The following is a 24,312-nucleotide window of genomic DNA, read 5'->3' on the forward strand; positions in this document are numbered from 1 at the left end:
GAGGAAGTACAGCACATGAATTTTCTGCTGCAGTAATTGGACTTCTTGCAACTCGGTCCCTGCATAATTGTCAAGACCAAGTGAGTTTCTGCACAAGGAGAATTATTTCTTTAAAATGAGGTTATGCATCCAACTCCTCTAACGTAAATATGAAACATGTTTTATGCACAGTGTAAGACACTGATTCTTAATATTCATGTATGTAGCAGGAACCCAAAATGTATAGCAATGTGAATCAAATTATATAACTGACTGAAGTATGTTGTTAGTGTTTAGGGGGGGGAAGTTCCTTCTGTCTTAATTTCACTCACTATACACCTACTAAGTGTTTATGAAAAGATTAAATTATTAGGGCATTTTTCACAAGGACAGTATAACTAACTACAAATGCTCTTACTGTTGCATTTAAAAATATTTATTATGCAAACTGAAAATGGTATCTTGAACAAAGACATCAACAGGAAAAACCAGAGAAATCTTGTTTGGGAAATTTCGTTTTGTTCTTAGAATACTTAGATTTAAAAGAGAAAGACTGTAGCTATTGTCGAGATGACTAAAATCTCTTTATGTTGCTGGCAGAAATTAGTTTCTTAGAAGTAAAAGCTGAAATCCATTTTTACTTTTTCCACCCCTTTATAAACTCATATCACTGTTACAAACTAGAATGTTGAGAAGTAATGGGTTACTTCGGGTTTGGTTTTTTTAGGAGGGTGGGCTGTTTTTTTTTCCTCCCCCAAGTTTTAGTTAGTGTAATGCAACAACTTTTTTCTTCTTAATCAAATGTTGTATGAGCACCGCAGATAAAAGGAAGACAAATATGGGTGAAATTTTGAACCTGTCAATCTAGAAGACCTTCTGTTACTACCTTACGCCATGTATGTACAAGCACTTTCTAAATAGGGCATTATATTGAAAATTAGCTAGTTCACCTTTAACATTTCAAGTGTTAGTACACACAAAAGAAATGCAACAAGCCACAACAACAAAAAAATTGGAAACATGCAATTTCATTTAAATTCCTCCTCCTTCCCCCCCTCAATTTGTAGATGACTTACAAACGTTCACAAAAGCCGAGGACTGATAGCAGCAGTTTGATACAGGCACAGGACTGGCAGATCCCATGCGAGCTCCCTCACAGCGCTCTGCCAGGGCACCCGCATCCTGCCATTCCAACTCTTTGCTTCTCAGCCAGCGCTGAAAAGGTTGTGTCACATTCCGTGCAAGGGCACAGATGCAAGTGAGTGCAGATCATGAACCTTCATGTTTGTCTTGATCCTGGACCACTGAACTCAACAGCAGTTTGGCTATTGACTTCAATGAGAACTGGATCAGAAGCGTAACTCATATGTCCAAGCAAAAAGTTAGACATTATAAATTAGTTTCATTAGGCAGATTAAGAACTTTTATAAGTTCTCCTAGTAGAAGAAATGTCTTTCATCTTATCTAGTAGTCTTATTAGTTATTGAGTAACCTTTTTATATTATGCAGCTATATGTAAAACAGCAGACACAACATTCTCTCATGCTTTTGACCTGAGATTACCCACAGCTCCACTCGAATTACCTGGCTGTCTATCTTCTGCCTGACCCCTGAAGCGACGCCTGCGGCTACGATTGCGTCGCTGGGGTTTTTTGTCACTATCATCTGCAATTGCAAAGTTTACCATGAACTATTTCTGATGACAAAATAAAAAAATAAATTCTTCAGCAGTTTCAGCATGGGGCATTTAAAATGGCTTCTGTTAAAGAGACAGGCTAAATTAGACAGGCTGAAAGAAAAACATAACTTTATACTGAAAGCATACACAATAATGCAAAAGCTAGATTTTACTTTTTGCTCTTGGCTCATTAAAACATTTAGGCATATGCTTAATGACCTCAGATTTCATTTATTAAAAATAACCAATATGTCAAATTTTAGCCACATAACCCATGTAAGAAGAGGTTTTTATTCTGCATTACTAAGCAACAGATTATATTCTTGTCCCAATGAGTATCAAGAGAATTTGCTGAGGGAAAGTACTGAAGCAGAAGCTGGGTAGAAACAATTAACAGCTACTTAAGTAGCTTTCCTGCACTGGGACTGAGGTTACCAAGGACAAAACAGACTGCTGATCCAACAGCACTGTTTCTATGAAAGCAGCAGTCCTAATGGGAAACAACAAGTTAGTCTTTGGTGTCTCCATCAGACAGTTTTTACAAAAGAGGCATATGAAAATACTAGTGGAGCTCAGTAAACAGAAGATTTCATGGCAGAGCCATGGAGGAAGTCTTTCTTTAATCAGACAGCAACCTTTAACAGAACAACGATTCGTCACTAACAAAAATGAACAAGTGTTTCACTACACTTACATGGACAACACATTTTTTTTAGCTTGTTCTGGGACTATCGTCCAACTGTTTACATACCTAAACCATTCTCATTAACAGAAGCTGTATCAGACTCTGTCATTCCATCCATAAGAACAGCATCTTCATCAGTCCTTCGCCGGCGTGACCTCCTGCGACGGTTACTACTGTGGTGAGATTCACTAGCATCGGTATCCACAGTCTGGTCTGACTCCGTGTTATCAAGCAAGCTGTAAGGGTTGCTGTCCGGATCTTTAAGCACTAAACAAACAAAAAGTTTCCATTTAAGATACTGCAGTTACATATAATTTGATTTCCATCTGTGTTTGAAAGTTCAAAATACAAGCAACCTTACAAAAACGTATAATACACAGAACTACAGCATTTATGATTTCATGTGGGTTCCCCTCTGACTCTAATGCAACAGTAAGTATTCTGAGGCACCACAACAGGCACTTGTATTATTTCATCACAAAGATATCCAAAGTGACATTTGGAGAACTTTTACTCAAAACTGCTAAATGTGTAAAATATACCTTTCACTTCATAGCAGCATGGTACTTGTGACACTACTAAGGTGTTACAAATTAGCACAGTCAACTTCTGATAAAACATAAGGTAACTTCCATGCTATGATTTCTTCTCTCATTCTGTATCTAAACATAAGCTTAACTCAGAAGGCAGCCACAGGTAACATGCCAAAGATTTATAAACTTTGATAATACCATTATTATGTGTGTGTAGTAGAGGAAGGAAATGAAGATCATTGTGAGCAGAAGATAAACAAATAGCAATCTAACAACATAGAGCATGACAAGAAACTATCACACAACTCTACTGAAATCCCAATGTATTAAGATTACAATGTAAAAATGGAGTACTTTAAAAAAGAGTTAAGAGGTTATACAGCAAATTGCCAAGAACAAAAACTAAATTCAAAATACATTCGAAACACAGTACCAGAGCTAATGGATGACTTGCCACCACGAGGTCCACCACGCCCACGACCTCCAGATACACTACGTCCTCGTCCTCCAGGACGTCGTCTATTGTCACGCTGATGTCTGCTTTCTCTGTCGTCCTCTCCTGCCAAGGACCAGTCACTAAGTTCATCTTTTCTCTCAGATTCTGTTTCAGAGGGATTAGAGAGCTCAGAGTTTGTACCTTGTGCAAGAGGGAAGAGAAAATTGGAAATGAATATGAGATTTCATATTATATTCTGGTTTCAGATTCTCACGAAAGCCTTCCAACTAGCATGGCTGGTTTTATATATTTTTTTTATTTATATATATATATACACACACACACACACATAAATACATTAAATACATTTATTAATATATAAAGTATCTAAATGTATATACAATTTTATATTACACGTATACTCATATATAAAAATATATGCACATAAAGAATACAGATAGAGCATGTTACCTACGTTTCTAAGATTCTCAGCCTAAGTTTGTAATAACATGCAAAATAAGGGCTCAGAGATTACCAAAACTGTAATTTATGTACATGGATAAATCAAGGATTAAACAGTATTTCCTCTCTCTGTGTATACACTGCAGGCATTTGGTGCAGTTTCTAGGCAACTTCTCTGAAATTCCCAAGGACAACTTTGCCACCTTATAGCTGATGGCTGTTGCTAAGCAACCTCTTCTGGCAGTTGTAATGCTGCTTGAACAATTTAACTGTTTATATTAAATAGCATCCATGATTTCCCGCCATCTGTAAGCTAATCAAACCCACACAGCTTTTTACTACTTGAAAATTCAACACCTCCTATTTATTTTAAGCATCCAGGAACTCTCCCTGCTAACCATTCTGGAATAAAGATATTTAGACCCATATGGTTCCAACATGCAATTCTTACCATTTTGGGGAAAAAAATAATACTAAGTTTTCCAAATGTATGTAAACAATCCGAACAACTTTCATTACAGTTTAATCAAACAATTCATTGGGAAACAGTAAAAAACAAAGTTACAAACATTAGCATTATCATCAGAGTCAACCTGACCAACATGGCATGATCCTAGAAGCTACAGTCAGTGACAGACTATAAAATCCAGAAGACCCATCTGTCTGATTTTGTAACAGAAGTGAGCTACATGTAGATGATCAAGAGTAATTTACTGTATTGAATAAATATGACTTTTTTTTTTTTCTGTTTACTGGAGCACCTATGTTTCTTTGAGGAATACATCTATATTCAAATGCAGACTGTCTCCATTTGGGGAGCTGCTGCTGAATGAAAAGGGGATGTGCACACCTCTAGGAAACTGAATAGCAGTTCCTTGTTAATTTAAAAATGCATCAGAATACCTCACTACATCTTAAACAAATCCAGTTTGTTTGTGACCAAATAAAAAAAAAAGAAAAAAAACCCCAAACAAACAGGACTTTGTGCTGTCTCCATTTTAAGTTATGTTGGTTTACTTTTCAACAGTACATTCGTAAGATGGCCATTGTCACAGACAAGCGCTTTTTCTCCTCCTCAATCAAAACAGATAATGCTAAATCCAGATTTTTTTTTTTTGTAATTTTTGTCTCCTGAAGAGTATCTGTAGCTCTTTCTCTTTCCCAGATTTGTATGATGTAACTACTACTGTTGAAGGATAAGGTCTTACCAGAGTTCAGTTTGCTCATTTTTTCAATTTAAAACTTAACTTCACCAAGAATGTAAATCTAATCAGGTGTTTTAAGCCATGTAAAAAATAAAATGGCAATTCTAAATTTTCAGCCCTACCTGCACTCAACTGTGCTGAACACAAAGAAATCTAGAGACAATTGTGGATTCAAAAGTATCTTAAGGACTCGCTCAACAGATGCTCAAGAAAACTCACCGTAACCAGATGTGTAATTGGGGCCTCTGCGACCTCGCCCTCTTCCACTGTAGGATCTGGAACCTTGCACTGAGGAAAGGGTGCTCTCATCAGTTGTATAACCCTTTTCTTTTTCAGGAACTCTAGCGGAAGAAGGTCTGAAACCCATACCGATCTGACGCAATTGTTCATCAATCTGGAGCCTTTCCAGTCTTAGTTGTTCTACCTCCTATGTAAAAGGAAACAAAAAAAATGCTAATAAAGCAATGTTCTTTCCCCTCACAAAATGCCATCGTCCACCCAGTCATCTTAAAAACTAGCATTCCTGTAGGAGCGTTGACGCCACCTTGAAGGTGACTGCAAATAATGAATTCAAGTATGAGTTCTGCGATCTCTGAGTTTTGGAAGAAATAGACAACCTTTCTCTTAAATCACCAGGCAGAAAGACTGTTTTAAAGACTATTATTACGTTACTTAACTACACTTCACCACGCATTTTTTAGTCAAATTTACAAAAAAGCAAACTGAGAAAGTAACATGATTCAAATTCATTCATTATCTCTGTTAAGTCAACACCACAACTCCATACAAAGCCAACTAATCTAAATGGATAATTGTTCTAATACTACATAGTATTAGAGTGTTACTATTAGAAATTCCATCCTACCCCAACAGAGCATTAACCTCAGAACAACACTAACGTAGACAAAAAAATTGCACGTTACTTCCTAAATGCCATTTAAAACCGTGTTCCTTACAGTCCAATCCTTTCAACACCAACAGCACTAAGTAACCATGATAATGTATTTAAAAGCCTACATAATACCTGCAGGCAAGGGGTGGGTTCAAGGCACCAAACCTTAAATCCCAATATACAGAGGAACAGTTTATCAACTGCAAATCCCACCGAAGTTGTTATTCAAAAATTCTGTCACTTAACCGAAGTTTCCTCTACAGATTCTTTCTTCTGAAATACACTCACCTTTAGATATGCGATGTGGTATTCTAGAAGAACCTGGACATTTCCAATGCTTTCTTTAGTACCAACAAATACAAACGGTACCATCCCCTATAGACACAAAGCATCAAATCTTACTTTCAGAAAGATCATCATCAAAACAACACTTTCTGTTTAAATTATAAAACAAATTACAGAAGTGAGCTCAACAAGGAAAAACAGTAACTGAATCTCGGGCTGCAAAGAAATAGCTCAAACTGGGGTGAGGGTAGGGGTTTATCTGTTAAAGTCTTAAGACTGCCCAGCTTTCCCAAAAACCTATTCGGGCAGTTGAGTTACCTTCACATACAGCATTTATATTTCCTCCCCCATACAACATAATTGCTGTGTGTGTCTACCACAGTACGTGTGCAGAAGCATCCATAGTTTACCAGGAAGTGTCCAGTGGTTAATTAAACCAACTTTACAATATGAAGGACCTTTAGAAGATTTTATCTTATGTTCTTATATATTTAAAATATGTAAACACTATTAACACTATCAATCCCAAATTAGTTATGCAGCTAAAGTACATCTAAGGAAAAAGATTAAAAAAAAAAGTCTTGCTTCAACAGTAAAAAAAAAAAAAAAACAAACCAAAAACCCCCCAAAAACCCCCAAACCCCAACAAAACCTTTCTTGAATTGTTTCATATAAAATTTACTGCAAGATGCCAGTCTGAAAAAAAAACCTTAAAAATTGTTCTCTGTATCCACAGAAAAGTTAGAAACCTGGCTTCATTAAATAATCCACAAGCATCTAGCCTAGAAAACTACCCAATCACAGACACCATGTTTTTGTAACACGGACATCACCACTGTTAGAGGTTGGCCATGAAAAAAAGGGTGCATAGGCCACGCGGGCTGTGTATTTATAAACTGCATAATGATGCAGAGATGAAAGAGTGATCCCATTCTGATGCCATAAGGTAGCACTTTAACTCATTTGAGTCATGCCCCAGAAATTCTCACTTTCTACATATATTTTCCTACATATTTTTCATTAAAAGATTCAAGATGACTGGTTTTGATAATAAAACCCTAATCATAGGAAGAAAGAATAAAGTACTTACATCTTCACGGGGCAGTTTATTTTCATTATCTCCTTCAATTCTCACCCTGACGACTCCAGACTTGTCTACAATCTCCTGAATCACTTTTCCATTTTTTCCAATAACTTTTCCTTCAGAGGGCAAGAATGGTTAATTTTGCACCCGTGTGCAAAATATTTTAACGGGTTTCTTGGTATTTTAAGTTATGTATAACATAATTGTAACAACCACCTGACTTTCCTCTACCATTCACTTTGTTTCAAGGTTTTCTTCTGCTTCAGAGAGGTACAAAAAAACCCCAAAGAAAACCCCACACTGTGCCAGAAGAGATGAAAACTTCCAAAATTAAACTACATATATATATGCATAGAATGACAAGTATTGATGAAGAGTACCACTACACACAAGTTGCAAATTGAACGAGACTAAGAGTAAAATGGCACAAAAGTTTTGCAAATGCCTATTTTAAATTTATAAATCGAAATTATTTGGACCCCCTGACTCCACACGTACCCTCATTCAGTCTTTCCTAACATTTTGACAGGCATATACAATATACATTTGTTGGGAGCCTCTTAAAATAAAACACTACGTAATTGTTTTCTGAAATTTAATTTTGCTTTTACAATAAACATGACTACTACCCACACTTGCCATATTATCTTTAAAATACTTATTTTGAGATCATGCATGGGATCTAAGCCAAAAGGTTATTCAGAAATTGTATGTTTAAATATCAAAAAAAGTGACTCCTTTGCTCCCTTACTAGAAGATTTTAGCTCTTCCTTAAACTAAAGTTACGTGGAAACATTTCTTCATCCCAGCTACAGCTATCTGGCACTTGAAGACATTTATGTTTAAATTATGAGTAAAGGAACATAGAACCTCTGAAAAAAGTATAAAGCCAAAAGCATGTGACAATACCCCATAAGGAACATTCTTTACAGCAGGTATCAACAGGATACAAAGTAAAGTGCAAAAAGCATTAAAAATTGTTTCCTTTCCTCAACAGTTCAAATAGCTGAGCAGGGTTTTTTTGTATCTTTTTGTCTTAAAAAAACATGTTACAGCTCATCATTCTGTATGCCTACAATTTCATTTTGCACAGTGATCCTGTTACTACTACTGAAGTAAACCACACATTATAATGTTAGACATTTTTCTATGGATAATGGTTAGCCAGTAATTGGGAAAAAGTCCTCAGTCCCAAGGAGCTTCAGTAGCTGAAACTGGCAATTCAGCAAATGGCAGTCCTCTCTCTTGGCACAGAAAGAAATGCATTGGGCACAGTGCAGTATCTTCAATTTGAGTCATTACTGATCACTATGCTTCTTTTAACTTGGGTATCTTCATAAAGTGTAGCTAAATATATGTCTGCTTACATGTATGACCACAGGTGATTTGGGCAAGATGTCTGCCTTCATCATAAATTGGTACTGTAATTGTTTTAAAAGCAGCATTTTCAGTTAAATGCATTACTATGTCTAATGCCATAATTCTTATATGAGTATATTCACGTTACAGAATGCTATCCAAAATCCCCCCAAACCTCAAATTATAAACCATTAGATTTAGCAAAGTTCCTTGGTTCAACTGGGTTTGCTGAATGAGATTACAGAAAAAGATGTGTTCATGTACAAACTAACAATTAATTTGCTGAATGTTAAAACAAGCTTTAACATTAGGTAGATGAAAGAATCATCAAGTTGCATCAGATACATAATTTGCAGAGGTCCTATTAAAAAACACACAACAAAATGCTATACCTTCACTTGTTCAATTTATAAAACCTTCAAAGTCTAATTTTTAGGAGTTTGCACATGAATTATTTAAATTATGTAGTCTATAACATGCAAGCTCTAAGCCAAAAACCATAGGAGGTTAAAGGATAGCTTTTAATTTCTCCTTTGGATAATCCAAACTCCTGTTGAATCAGGTACAACACGTGCACTCCTAATAGTCCTTTCATGCTTGCATTGCCTGTGGGCTGGTAAACTAGAGTAGGAAGCTGCCAGACTCAGAGAGCACAACAAGCAGGCTAAGAGGAATAGAATGAGAGAAACAGAAAAAAGTACCCTGTGAAGACTGGACTAGGGAGAAATGTGTTTTTCTCTTGAGGGGGGAATAAGATTAACCTCACCTTTATGATACAGAAGCTACCATAATATGCATTTACAAGTTTTGGGAAGCTACACCTTCATTAAGCTGAAACATGGAAAAAATGCCCATTTCTAGACCGAAGATGAGACTGACAATCACTGCTGATTTATACAGCTGCTCAACACCATCCAACCACCACCTCCAACAAATGTGAACCCAGGAGGGAGCAATAGCCTGAGAATTGTCTTGCATCATTCTTGCAACTCAACTGTAGTACTTCCACGTTAAATTTTGGAATTTAGTTTCACCACTTCTAAGTAGTCAATTTAGCACATCATTTTTTTACTAGAATCTGAACTTCAAATATTACCACTAAATTAGATAGTACAAGTCTGTAATCAAACCATTTTAAGTGTTAAAATCCTGACAAAGTATTATTCAACAATTATGTATTTAATTTCTTAACAACTCCCTGATACATATAGTTTTAAAAGATTAATCTCTTCCTACTTAAATGGAGAAATCAAATATCGTACTGGCATCTAAATCTTCTTTGCCGAGTCACGCTGATTAGGCTCCCTTTCCCCAAGTTTTCAAGTTTTAGCAGTATTACATACCAACAAGATTTCTGGGAACTTGAATAAAATCCTCCACAAATTCCAAGTAACTTCTAGCCTTTTTTACTGCATCAGCAGTCTGGAAGTGAATTTAAAAAAAAAAAGTTTATTTGTGAATATAATACATTAAAAATAAAATCTTGTAGCAACAGCTGCAAGTCTTCAAACACCAAACTTATTTTCAAAAAGAGAGGAATAGAAACAATATTAATCTAGCTTTGAACTAAATGTTAAAGAAATAAGAGTAAAATGCCCAGACATGAAATTCAGTATCAAAGCAAAGCATCAGTAATGAATAAGACAACTTTTTCCATGGTATTTCAAGACATTTTAAAATATTATCTGCCACTTATCATGAGTAAACCCCAGATAAAAAAATATCTTACTGATATATCTTGAAGCAATTTCTGGTAGACATTAATTGGGAAAAAACAGCTAATTACATTCTTTTTCTCCAAAATAAAGACATAATTTTCAAATCTAGAGTCTATTTATTAGAGTCAATATAACAATTATCACAAAGATTCTGTACTGAAAAGAAGCAAATTTCTAAGAGGTCCTGCCAGCATTTATAGAAACTTCAGCTTACAAGAATACTATGTTAAAAGAAACTTTGGATCACATACCTCATTTCACCTGACTTTGCAGTGAATGAGTAGTTATACGGCTATGATTAGATGGGAAAGCCATAAAACTATAGTTTCAGCTCCGCATTTTCCTCTAAACTGCTTTGGAAGCATCCTTTTTCTCCACAGAAACTGTGCTACCATCAGTACTGTCAGCAATATAAATTTATTTTGCAATTTTTAACATAGTTTTTAATGTGTAATACGCTATTACATTACCCAGAAGACCACATGTAGAAAAATGGCAGAGGAGAAAATGAATTTTAAGATTCATTTGCCTCTTGACAGTATCTAAAGATTATGTCACATGATAAAGATAAGACATTTCCAAGGCTGAAGGACAATCTCTCCACAGAACTTTATAGGCTCACTGTAAGCAGTGACTGGCTTTACAGCCTTTTCCATAAGAAAGGTGTACTGATTTTTCACAACAGCCTAAATGAAACAGCCGTTAGAAGTTCTGTCCTCTATGACGTTTCTGTTCTCTTACTCAGTATTCAAGAGAACAGAAAGAAAACAACAGAATCAGTCACAGAACCTTTCTTGTAACAGATAGATCCATTTTGCATGCAAGTCTTAATACCAAGTACTGTTTACAAATACACATTAATCCTCAGTGAATAAGTGCTGCCAAAGTGACAGAAGTAGCTACTCTTCTAGGTGTGCGCACACTCACAAAGCCTGCCCACCACACAACCCACTTTTATCTTCAGGAAAGGGACTTGCTGCAGAAAGGCTGGGAGGCTATGTTCAGAGCACAGTGGTCTACAGGAGAATTTGGCAGCGGTCAGGCAAACTGGGGGTTCAAAGGAACAACAACACTGCAGGGAAGTATAGGAGTGCACAGACACAACACACCAAGCCTGTTTAGAACTCGCTACAGGTAGGAAGTTTTCTCTACAAAAGTTCTTCTACTTCTGTTTCTCTCCTGTCTTATGCTTGACAGGAAACTAAGCCTGAATAACAAGCACCTTCAGACAAACTCTCTCCTGTAACTGCAGGTAAATTATATTAGTGCAACCTGAACTCTACAGTGATCGCTAAAATGGTGTACTGCACTTAAGGAATCTGTCCTAATCATATCACCTCTACGTTGCAAGAAATATTACAATCAAGGCACTCTCCTTCCAGAATGCTGGTTTGCGTCCACAGTTCATGTACCATGTTTTCCAATACAGGACTGTGTCATTGGTTAGCAGGGAAAACTCGTATAAATGCTCTCTTACAGCTTTATTATTAAATGACAGAAATTGATTGACAGTTAATTGAGGCTATACAGATGCTGAAACAAGAAACAAGGCTTCAAATTATCAACAACAGAAGTGTAGAATTAAGGAACTACTATCAGCATCTAGTCAGTAATGATAGCTTTTGAGCACAGCTTCTGTTTTACACTAATGCCTCAGCCCTTTCATCTGTAATTTTTTTAAGCAACACATGGAATAAGAGTACCACCAGCTCCTCCATCTTTCAATCAAATTAGGGAAGTCCTAGAAGAACAAAAAATGTATAAACCCCTACTTATGGCAGAGGTCAAAATGACAGCAAGAGAAACATGGGCGAATTGGATTTCACAATACAGAAACAAGCAATAAAGCATGGAAAACAGATGAACAAGAAGTCGTAGGGAGCAGTGGCTATGCTGCATACTCAAAGCAACTGCTAAAATGATACAAACTTCAACACACATTAGCAATTTTTTACCTTCAATTAACTCTACCAATAGGACACAATTAACTAAAAAGTTCACAACGTCCTGCCTCAGAAGTATGTTTATCAATTCTTTCCCAAATAAAGATGAAGGAACAGAGACTGCCTCCACAGAAGCAGAGTCAGGATGAGAAAATAAACCACTGCCAGTAACTGCAGTTCTCCAGTGCACCCATACACATAGCTACTCTTTGCCACAAGTGCTCAGAATTTTATGCAAGTACAACCTGTATGACTCATTCACACCCCAACGTGAGATAGCATATAAAGGTGGTCTGGACAATGTATTCTCAGTTCCTCAGCATCAGTAATTCAGAAAAGGAAAAAAAAAATAATTTCCCTCTCTCTAAAAATCAGTGTGCACATTGATTAAAGACCTCAAAGAATTCCAGTTACTAGTAACTACCTTTCTAACTTTGAATTACAGTCTATACATCCATTCATGCTCTGGTTACTTCACAGAATAGCTCATACAATCAAGACACATCCACATTACTTGAACAGTCTAATAGAAAGATTAAATGCAGGGTATTTTTCTAAACTCAGCATTAGAGCTATTGTTTTTGCAGCAGGAAAGTTCTACATGAGCGTGAAACAAGAACTGTATGGCTGCAGATTTGAGGGAAAATGTTTTGTAACACAGTCACTAATGTAGATCTAGTGGCTACATGCTGGTAGAGCGCACTCCTATTACAAATGGTGGCTCTATCTTGGGAGTCTCACACCAGTTTCTGAAACAAGATTTCAAAAGTCTCTCCAAAGTCCTGGTAGCTCTTTTAGACCTTCCCAAATGGAAAAAACAAAACTACCTCTGGGAATCATTTGAAAAGCCTTATCCCCATGCAGATAAAGACCAAGCCCTCTGAAGTCATGACAGGGAACAATGCTTTTTCCATTGTGATACAAGTTGTCTTTCAAGAAAATAAAATGCATATTAGTCTCTTGGTTCAAACGGAACTGAGCTAATGAAAGCTCCAAAGGGAAAACGAGTTTTCTTGATTTCTCCAAAGGGAAAACAAGAAGTAACAGTCTTCTGAAAAAGCCCAGATAGATAGGATCTTGCTATCCTTCTATCCAAAGGAATGGTTATCATACAGTTAAATATCTTTAAAAAAAAAAAAAAAAAAAAGGTGTAAGAGGGAAAAAGCTCAAGCGTTAAGAACTGCACAAGAACTGAATGCAATTCAATTTTGCCACTAATGAAGGTCTAAGAGAAGCTTTTCTGTTTCCGAAAAGGCTTTCCCTCCTGGGGAAGCACAAGATTTCAGAAGTAGCAATAGCCACTCAGTGTCCAAGCTCTGAAGTTCACAGTACTGTGGTCTCCATAACGGGTATCACAAGCAGCAGTTCAAGCAGAAGGGGAAGGGTCTTGGAATCAGTGGTCTTGACCAGACGGGAAAAAAGCAGGAACAGCATCCCATACAGTTTAGCTTCCTTCTAATCATATAGCTTTCCAGTATTCTTTATCTCCCTGTTCCTCCCCTCAAAGATTCTGGCCCTGAGCAACACTGAACTTTTATTTGTATGCAAAATGCTAGCTATGGGAGACCCTCAGACCCTGACTACAGTGTCAAGGACACCGGATCACTACCCCACACATCTCGCAGCCTAAAATTGTCTGCCCCTGCATTCAGCCATTAGGGCCTGGCTGCTTGCCAATTTCAGCTGAAAAGAGGCAAAAAGAATAGACAAGTATACACAGATGCTGAAGCCCTCGTCACATGGAATATTTAGGTTGCCTGGCTTTTTTAGAAGCAGCTATCACTTCTAGGAAGGACAAGGCTGGATGTGCCTAAAGGCATTTTTATTTAGGTGGCATCTGGTATTTACAATCATTGCTGTGCACTACTGTAAGAGGCTGGTGACAGTCATAACCTTTCCACAAGTTTCAGTATCACATCATTCACGTTAAAGAGACTGAAACTGGAATACACTAGACATTCTACTGCATTTAAAACTTGTCTGATTCTTCTTTGTGAACTGTGAGACGTGATTTATTGGTAGTACTAGGTCAAAGAAGGATCTGTTGCCACCCTGATAGCCTGGAAGTGTTTAAGGTTTCCAAACAAAGGACACAGAACTTCAGAGATACTGAAGAGTACAGAAGTTTGTCCTCGTCTCATGACATGGATGGGGAGTAATTCAAGACCACAGATTCCTGAAAGAGTAGACAACCAAGGACTTCTAAAGCGTTAACACCAGAGACTTAGGTGTTAGCGGTACCTGTAGAGTTCGTAACATGGGATAAAAACCCCCAAGAAATGTTCTGACAGGGCCCCTGTGACAGTGGCATCTTTGTCACTACTCTACTGCCTTCTGAACTGATCATTGCTTTGGTCCGAAGACAAGCTACATTTCAAGGCACTTGTGAGATTTAAACCGCATCAGGTAAAAAGTCACACAAACGGCATTAACTCTAAGCAAACCAGTATTATTTTGCCAAAGCCAGCATTAAATTGCCAAAATAAAAGGGTTAGAAGAAGCAGATATTGGCTTTAACACGTTTGACTAGGTCAGAGGAACAGAGACCACACAACAAAACACACATGAACTGGAAAGGGGTGATGGGGAGAACCAACAAGAACCACATATACAGTCTGAAGGAAAAATATGCACATAGACGCTCAGACAACTAGTCAGCTGTTTCTAGTTCTGAATTCTGGGTACAGCTCTTGCCAGTCTAAAAGCAGATATAGAGTGAAATGCTCATCAGATTCATGCAAAGTTTCCCCCTTACCTCTCCATAGATTCTGAAGGTACCAGTATCCTCCTCAAGTTCAATAGCAGTAACTCCTGGAACCTTTCTGGCTTGTTGTATGTTACTGCCATGTGTTCCTATAGCAAGTCCCATTAAATCTTCTCTGACTACAAATTCCTCATGAAATGCTGCAGCAAGCTGTTTTGTGCACTGAAGGGAAAACAAAGTAAGACTTATCCACATGCACTCAATGTAATATACAGTTATGTGCTCTGTTTCAAGCAACAAGAATTACAAGCTATGGCTTACTTCTAAGTGTTTTGTAGCTTCTTCGTTTCTTGACATTAGCATGAGTTTGGTACGAATGCTGCGCAAATGCATGTCACTCAGTATATTCACTCTCTTCACTGTTGCTTCACTGGCAGACTACAAGAGAAAAGGAACATGAAGTTTCATTTTTTAAGCAAATCCACATTTAAAGGATAAATCAGGAACCTATTTAAACTAAATCACAAACATGATCTAAGTTTCCGGAACTTAGATGGGACATTATGCTTCCTCAAAACAAAGCATGAGAAATTTGGCACCACCTCTGCAAACCAACAATTTTCTCTTCTCACTCACAGCATATTTTACACTAAAGATTTTGCTGCTGGATATACACAGTAACTCTTTCCTCTTGATGCTCCACCAGCCAAACAAATATTCTACCATATACATACTTGCCACTCGCTGTCTGAATGGCAGAGCTAAGGAAATAAGCAAGGAAAACACAATTCTGGAGAGAGGTTGAAGTGGATAATATTAAGTAAACAGAACTGTGAAGAGAAACTAATGCTGGGAAAAGTCTATGTAATAAGAGAAAACCATCACAGAATAATCTAAGGGAACAATTCCTGAATGGCTATGCTGAACTGGTGCAGTTCTTCATGCAGAAACCCAGTTGAAGGTCCAAGTGCACAGTGTAATACAGTACAGGGGGTAATCACAGAATCATAGAATGGTTTCGGTTGGAAAGGATCTTAAAGATCATGGAGTTCCAAGCCCCCTGCCATGGGCAGGGACACCTTCCACTAGACCAGGTTGCTCCAAGCCCCATCCAGCCTGGCCTTGAACACTTCCAAAGATAGGGGCCATCCACAATTTCTCTGGGCAACCTGCTCCAGTGTCTTGGCACCCTCACAGTGAAGAATTTTTTCCTAATATCTAATCTAAATCTACCCTCTTTCAGTTTAAAGCCAGTACCCCTTGGTCCTATCACTACATGCCCTTGTAAAAAGTCTCTCTCCAGCTTTCCTGTAGGCCTCCTTTAGGTACTGGAAGGCTGCTATAAGAAATCTACTGCTCCAGAGCAGAGTAAGCTAGAGTTAGCTTTGAGCCATCTGCACAAATCAGTGAAACAGCAGTCAGTTGTGGATGACAAAAGCCATAAAACCAACGAGACTGAAAGCTGCTCCTAAATTTAGGCTGTATGCAGTGCAGTGCTTGTAGCTCCTCCAAAAGGCCTACCCCCAAAGATTAAATTTAAGCACATCTACTTATATTAAATCTCTCACAACTGACGTATGGAAAATGGTTTAACTTGTCAAGCTACAAATATACAGCTGGCTATATACTTCCCATAAATAATATACTGAAAATTCATGCAATATTTAGATAGAAATAATTGCTTACCAGTATTATTAGTTGAGCAGTTTCAGCATGATAAAAAATTCTACACGCTCCCACAGCTTTCTTGAAATCTTTATGTGCATTTTCATTAGCACACCTAAGGAGACAAAATGATTGTTATTTCAACAAGCAGAACATGTAGTATCATGATCAGAACCAAGAATGTTTCAGAGTAGTTTACAGCAAAGACTGCTCAGAAACTGAAAAACTCCCATTCTCCTTAACATGGTTCCAGAACTTATTTCTCTGTGGACTGTATGCCATCACGGTTACTTGGCAAGTCTTAGCACCACAGGCCCACTGTGAGTGCATCACCTGTACAAGCCCAAAGCAAGACTTGAAGCTCCCATCTCAGAACTTGCTTTTTGTCCCCACCCCAAAAGCTCAGCAGGGATCCCGGTCAGTAGTTTCTAAACCAGCCACTGCAGCCATAGCCACCCTTAAGGTTCTTCATGGACCTGTGAACTAGCCTTTAAAATATAAGCCAAGTGGTTTTTTTTCCCACTCAAATACAGTAAATGCCTTATTAAAGTGTGCAGAGCTACTCACGCATCTCTCAGATCTTCAGGAACGTCCACTGTGCACTTGAAAAAGGTGTTCTTTTTGACAGTTTTATTTTGATTCACAGGTCGGAGTCGTTCATAAGTGACAATTTCGTTGTAAGTGGCATCACAAGCAGCATATTCAATGACATAAAACTATAGAAGAATTTTTTTTTTTTTAAATGGTAACTTCAGTAAGGAACAACAAAGACAAATTAACATTACCAGCATCACCAAAAAAGTATGAAATATGACTATATAGACTAAAACGTAAATCTGAGTTGATATAATGCTACAATTCTACACAAATGAGCCTGGACATATTTCAGTACTCATCTGATACCTCAGTGAGGTTAGGGCACCGTATCAGCATAATTTCAGTCCGCCCCAAAAGCATCTTTCATTAATTTTTCTCAAGCCCATCCCTCTTCAAATACGTACTTTAGTCCAGTTCAAGTTTCAAAATGTTTACTGGAGCTCTAATTCTAAAAAATACCTAATAGAGAAGCAAACGTAACTCATTCTTCACAGAAATATCTGCTCTGCAACAGTTAAAAAAAAAAAGGATTCAATGGGCAAGCTACCTGTGAATCATGCAAGATCAAAAGGAGAAAAAAAAAAAAAAAATCAATCTTTTTGATACACACTATCCCAAATTTAGTAAGGCAAGAGAACTAAGAAGATTTAACAGCTACCAATAATCTACTCCTACACTTCCACCCAACACATGCAAGTATAAAGAAGCTTGTGTGCGCAGTATCCCCAAAGCCTGGCTTTCTGTTAGGAATGCAGCCTTCGCCTATTCTCCCTTCCACCTGTACACAATTTAGTAGTGCAGAGGAAGCTCCCTCAAAACTGGTATCTGTTTTTGTCAACACACAATTTACTCAAGTTATCAGGAAAAAGTAAATCACTAAGGTTGTGACATACTTTCCCATGTGATATTTTCCAATTTCAAGTTTTAAGTTTAGCTTAGGTATCATCCTAATCTTACAAAGCTGCTTTGAAAAATATCACAAAATAAGTTAAGTAATAATAATGAAAAATAAATGCTAAACAGACAACTAAATTTAAGAGAACTACCACCCTATGCTTTAAAAAATGAACTCCTATAGTTAAAGATAATTCTGGTTATCAGAACAATCACAAAGCTAACTATCATTAGATACCTGGGTTGTTTGTGAATTTCACATTTACTTTGAGAAAAAAAAAATTCAATATGGAACCATGTTACAGACTGTACAAAGAAGCCAAAATTGAACTGCGAGGGTTTTTTTGTGGGGACAATTCCATCAAATAACTAATTTGACAATGCTATATAAAGATACCAACCATCTGAGGATGAAAAATCATTTTTCCCCATATGAAAAATACTAGAAAATTAAGAATTGGATAAAAGTGCATTTAAATTCAGAATTTAAAATTTTTCTTTTACTATTTTTTTTAAATAAGCAGCATAGCAAGGTAACTGATAGTAAAATTCCAAATTTTTGTGATGTACAAGAGAAGCAGATTAGCCCCAAATGACAAACTCTTATCATTTAAATCAATTTGTCTCCTTTTCTATTGTTTTCTTAACAAGCTGTTCATCCACAAGGATTAAGACACAGACTCTTCCTTTGACAACTGTTTACCACCACCTTTCCCTTACAGAGCTCAACAGCAGTTACTATTTGTTGGCAGTTTTTAAACAATATCAGACAGTGGACGAATTTTTTTTTCTCAACCCTGTTCCTTTGGTTTTAGGAATCTAATACAGTCTAGTCTAAACACAGGTCCCTTCCTACTACGAAGTTAAATTCTCTTGCGGTCATTTCACAAAATAAAGCTTTAATGAGACTGTATCAGACACTGTCATAGCTCTATACCCTTAGGAGTCTGAATCTACAAGTTACTTTGCAGGTGCAACTCTAAGAGTCAACTGTAAAATACAAACTTGATGTATGTAAAAGCAAACCAACTAAAGCAGCATCTTTCCACTACACTCAGTAGAAACACATACATAAAAAACCTCACAGCAACACACACTGATAGCTATAGCATGCTTCATTTATGGAGTTTAAACACCGTCTTTAACCACAGGTGAAGTGTACTGCTTTGCTTAACTTTTAGCACCAAGTTCAAATCACAAAGTAGGTTTGTTAGAAATCCTGTTCTTATGCATGCATACAGTCCTCCAAGCAATTAAACTACTAATAATGGAAGTGACTTCCTCAGCTATAAAAACACAACCCTCAGTTGTGTAATGCAGCATAGGTCATTCCAAAGTGATTTCAACTTATAATTCTGTTTTGTCATGTTGTTGTATTGGTAATACTTTATTCATACTTTTTCCATCACAAAGACCTTTCGTATTTACTGTATTTAACGTAACAGCATGAAATCAGTAGGTTTTAAAATAATTTACCTCTCCTTTCATCATTCGAACTTTTGCCAGCCACCAGCCACAAGGTTCTTGGTCATTTGCTCTAGAATAAACCTGAAAATGAAAGTAGTAAGAAACACTGTAAGCACATACAGACACAATTCACTTGATTGCATGTATAATGAAGAAAGAACATTCCAACTTTTCTCATCTTCATTAAAATGGAACAGTGTGCTACACAGAAGTAATTTTTGTATAATTTATCCAGACGTGCTTCTTGCACAAATTTTCAATATTTTACACTACAAGGATTGTGAACAGATTTAAAACCTTGGCTCAACGCTTATTCAGGGGCAATCTGTCACTAAATGCAAACACTGTCTTCACACTGAAAGTTCACACATAGAAGTAACTCCACAATTAAGATTTTTGTTTTGTCCTTGGCTTACTTAATATACCTAGGACTACTGAAATGAACCAAGTCATCATATGACTATGTATTCCATACTTAAACACTACCAAGTTAACACAAGATCAGATATAGAACAGATGACTTCCGAAACTTTTGTTTTCCTCATCTTCTCTAAGTTTCATTTAGTCCTTACACACTTCTGACAGGCCAAAGTCATTTGCATGCAGACTAAACAAGAAATTTTGCAATAGCAAGGAGGTAGAAAATAATCCTTTACATTTAACCTCTAACAAAGCCAACAAATAGCATGTATTTAAAAGAAAATAACAGAAAAACCCAGCACTTATACTATGTTGTTTCTCAGATTACTAGCCCCAAACTATAACGGTATCGTAAAGAACCTCATTACTTTAAGACCAAGTAAAGTGAAACGCAGAAGTTAAACTAAGTACTAAATTACTAAAGATACTACAATAAGCTGGGAACAGAACATGCACCTTTTAATTTCCTAGTTTAATACATCATTTCTAATTAACACTGTTTCTCTGTAAAACAGTATAATTTACACAATTTCCTACCAGATTGTACCAGATGTTTCATCTGGGTTAAAACTCTTGTTATTGGAAGAGCTTTATTACATCTTCACATCAGAACACTTCCAACAGTTACATTTCAGATCAAAAATGAAAATTACCTAGTTTTTTTTTTTTAATTCTGAAACACTCTCAGCAATTTTAAGTTTTAGATTCTGATAAAGTTCCATTGGTAATTCTGTGAAAAAAACCTGAAATGTCACAGTTTCACTGAAAGCCTAATAAATCCATTACTAGAGATATGCTCCACTTTAAATCTTCATTTTGCTAACGTACTTACAATCATCATCACTGCCTTGAACGGACAATCAGTTATGTATCAGAACGGTTCATTAGGATAAACTCACCTCCACTTCATCTCCTTCACCAATTTCTTTCTTGATATCAGGGGGTGGTGGTAATCTGACTTCATTAAAGGGTACCTGGCGCTCTGGTTGCCAACTGAAAGTTGAATAGATGTTACGCATTATTTCTAGAATTTTCCTGTTTTCTTAGTTTTATTTTTAGAACTCTGAGTTTAGTTAAAACTTGCTCTCTCCATATAATCAAGTCTGTTTCTTCACTGCTAGAAAGCAAACCTTATAAGCAAAGAACAAAATAATCCTGTCAAGACAAAAATAATACCTGGCAAGATATTTAATGACAAAAAAATGTTTAAATTAATTGAAAAATTTAACTTGACTCGGTTCACTAAATGGCTCTCATAAAAGCCCAGTGAAAAGATTATTAGATGATGTACTTACATTTCTACTGTTCAAGTCATAAAGTCTTTATACAACTGTAAGCTTATCTTTGCAGTCCACCATGGGGTTCAACCATTTCTTCACCTCATACTTAACACTTCAACAGCTTACCATCAATGTTTGACTCTGATTGTTAACAAAACTTTACATTTCTACCTACAAACTTGTTAACACTTCCCACTAAGTGTCTAGCAGACAGATTCAGTTCAAAACATACCTTTATATCTGCTTATCAATACCAATTATTACTAGGAATATAAAACTAAAATTTTACCTTCTTGTACAGAAAGGCTATTTATTTTACCGTAGCTGGCTCTACAAAGCATTCTACTTGTAGAAGTGTGTATTTTAGGTGCATTTTACAAAGACTACCGGAGCAATTCACATCCTCTTGTGTTCTCCTGAAATTCCTTTTCCTTCTACTCTGTCACAGAATACCATCAGCTGTTCCTCACCCTTTTTAGTCAGCAACCCAATTGAAGACTCTACACAGGTTGAAATAAAACCAGAGGAAAAAACACCCCCCAAAAAACTTATTAACTTAGAATATCTGAGGGACTTTGACAATATCTGTCAAAGCATTCCAATGTCCATCATTTATGCCCATCTCAATCAAAGTTCACATCAGGTACAGACAAGATCCAGAACCAACTTGTAACACTAAGGATTACTGCAAGTAATTCATTTTTCTTACTTTTAATACATGCAGACAGAGCAGCCTAAGTTAGCGGAACAAGTCTCTGCATTAAGAGCAAAAGGCACTTCCGCAACTTTCTACAAGATGGATACATTTATGCATTCTCTCTGAAAAGACAGCTTACGCTCAAGTACCTCACTTAATAAAGATGTGAGGTATCCATATAGTTTTGCTCTAGCCATTATTATACACTTTATTTTTAACTACAGTGGAACTTTGAAAAACAAGAAAACCCCATGAACATTATGGATAGCTTTTGTTGAAGCTGAAAGGTATTTTGGCCACAAAATGTTATTTAAATCTCATTCTATTTCTGAGAAACGGTGAAGGGGGCTTGCAAAAATCACTTGCAATTCAATTGCCCTTGTTGCAACTATAATGGTCACCAAACTCAGGGTTTGGGTTTTTCACTACCCTCCCTGCCTTTGTGAAGTTATTACTCTCACAGATGCAAAGGCAAATCGTAAGACTTGAGGACAAAATGCATTCCCTAAATTACAGGATATATAAACTGAAGTTTAGTAACAGTGTGAGCATAATAATCGTAACTGAACAACAGGATAAAAAATGTTGCAATCTCAAATGAGCTGCTTAAAGTTCTCTTAAGAATTTAAACTGTGCCTTGTAGTTAAAGAATCTAGCGACTGGGAGATTACAGAAAATTATAAACTGCCCATAATGAGATGCTATGATTGAAGATACCTTGTACCTTCAATAAAATACACTTGAAGTTGCAGTAGGCTAATTTTGGTTCCATCTCTAATCATCTGTCTTGGTTTTGGCTGGAATAAAGTTAATTTTCTTCCTAGTAGCTGGTACAGTGTTATGTTTTGGATTTAGGAAGAGAATAATGTTGATAACACACTGATGTTTTAGCTGTTGCTAAGCAGTGTCTATACTAAGTCAAGGACTTTTCAGCTTCTCATACTGCCGTGCTAGCGGAGGCTGGGAGTGCACAAGAAGCTGGGAGGGGACACAGCCAGGACGGCTGACCCAAACAAGCCAAAGGGGTATTCCATACCACATGACATCACGCCCAGTATATAAACTGGGGGCAGTTGGCCAGGGGCACTGCAGCTCAGGGATTGGCTGGGCATCAGTCAGCAGGTGGTGAGCAACTGTATTGTGCATCACATGTTTTGTATATTCTATCATTATTATTATTATTTTCCCTGCTTTTTCTGTCCTATTAAACTGTCTTTCTCTCAACCTACGAGTTTTACTTCCTCCCCCCTGTCCCCAATTTTCTCCCCCATCCCATGAGGGGTGGGGGGGGCAGCAGAGTGAACAAGCACTGCATGGTGCTTAATTGCCAGCTGGGGTTAAACCCCGACATCATCTAAAGAAACTCCATCCACTAGAATTGGATGGGCCAGTAATGACTTACCCCTATCAGCTGCAAGATGTTTTGGTATTTTTTAATAAAACAGTAGAAAAGTGCACAGAAGGCTCAGTTCTCAGAATATGAGTCATCAAAGCTTTGATGGCAAAAAGCCCAAAATCGGAGCATCTCACTGGTGAAATCCAAAATAAGATGTTTTAAGAAATTACTTCTGACTGGCTACAAATTACCTACTAAGAGGATGTAACAGAACTGATGCCTAATAGCCAGAAGGATTATCCCAAATATCTGGCACAAATTACAAAAAAGGGAGGTGCTTGTTTCTTACAACAGAGAAGTTTTTCTTTCAGTATGGCTACTTCAAACTCCAATGGGCCTATAGGAAATTGCACCTCAAAAGCCAATTTTCCGTCTTACACAGTAATAAACTTTCCAGTTCCTGAAGCTTCTGCATTCATTCTCTGCCTCCTTACGTCCAAAAAAATGTCTCTTAGACGAATCAAGGGTATCTGCCCAGAGATTAATTACTGCTGTGGCCACAAAATCATCACTAGCAGTCTGTGCTAGCACACCAACTTCGGGAACCTTACCATAGCTGTAGATAAAGACTGGTTAACAACAGCAGAAAATGCAAACTGACAATTTAGACTGCCTTTAGCGGAGTAGATGCGTTTACTTCATTAGTGCTGATCACTATCACAACAGAATGATGCATCCAGGACAGTACACTCTTGCCAACTTCAGGTCTACTAAAGCCCTTATGAATTTAACTCAATAAAAAGGGTAATAATTTAACAGATTTACATCACAAAATAATTTGACTAGAACTGTATACACAGTTCCTGAAAAGACCTATTTTTAGTCAACAAAACACTTGACATACGTTGTAGCCCACCCTTTTTGGAACATGGTGGCTGCTGCCGCCAGACTTCCTGTAAAACACATGGATACTAAACACTGGAAATGTGTTTG

The 24,312-nt window shown here is 37.1% G+C and overlaps 1 protein-coding gene across 5 annotated transcripts in view; it reads right to left on the bottom strand.

Moving 5' to 3' along the window:
* FXR1 (FMR1 autosomal homolog 1) overlaps positions 1-24,312 on the bottom strand; it is a 38,947-nt gene that overhangs the window by 2,979 nt on the left and 11,656 nt on the right. For 2 of the 5 annotated variants that reach the window (XM_052803409.1, XM_052803412.1), the window contains exons 3-15: positions 20,906-20,999; positions 19,596-19,667; positions 17,196-17,344; positions 16,650-16,743; positions 15,285-15,401; positions 15,015-15,185; positions 9,942-10,020; positions 7,246-7,355; positions 6,159-6,245; positions 5,198-5,405; positions 3,309-3,512; positions 2,409-2,609; positions 1,564-1,644 (exon numbers count right to left, since the gene is read on the bottom strand). In XM_052803409.1, the coding sequence (XP_052659369.1) occupies positions 1,564-1,644; positions 2,409-2,609; positions 3,309-3,512; positions 5,198-5,405; positions 6,159-6,245; positions 7,246-7,355; positions 9,942-10,020; positions 15,015-15,185; positions 15,285-15,401; positions 16,650-16,743; positions 17,196-17,344; positions 19,596-19,667; positions 20,906-20,999 (1,667 nt within the window). Of the gene's footprint in view, positions 1-1,055; positions 1,341-1,563; positions 1,645-2,408; positions 2,610-3,308; positions 3,513-5,197; positions 5,406-6,158; positions 6,246-7,245; positions 7,356-9,941; positions 10,021-15,014; positions 15,186-15,284; positions 15,402-16,649; positions 16,744-17,195; positions 17,345-19,595; positions 19,668-20,905; positions 21,000-24,312 lie in introns of all 5 variants that reach the window. The other 3 variants (XM_052803411.1, XR_008237472.1, XM_052803410.1) reach the window with 3 other exon arrangements.

Source organism: Harpia harpyja, chromosome 12 (assembly GCF_026419915.1).
Source record: "Harpia harpyja isolate bHarHar1 chromosome 12, bHarHar1 primary haplotype, whole genome shotgun sequence".
NCBI lineage: Eukaryota > Metazoa > Chordata > Aves > Accipitriformes > Accipitridae > Harpia > Harpia harpyja.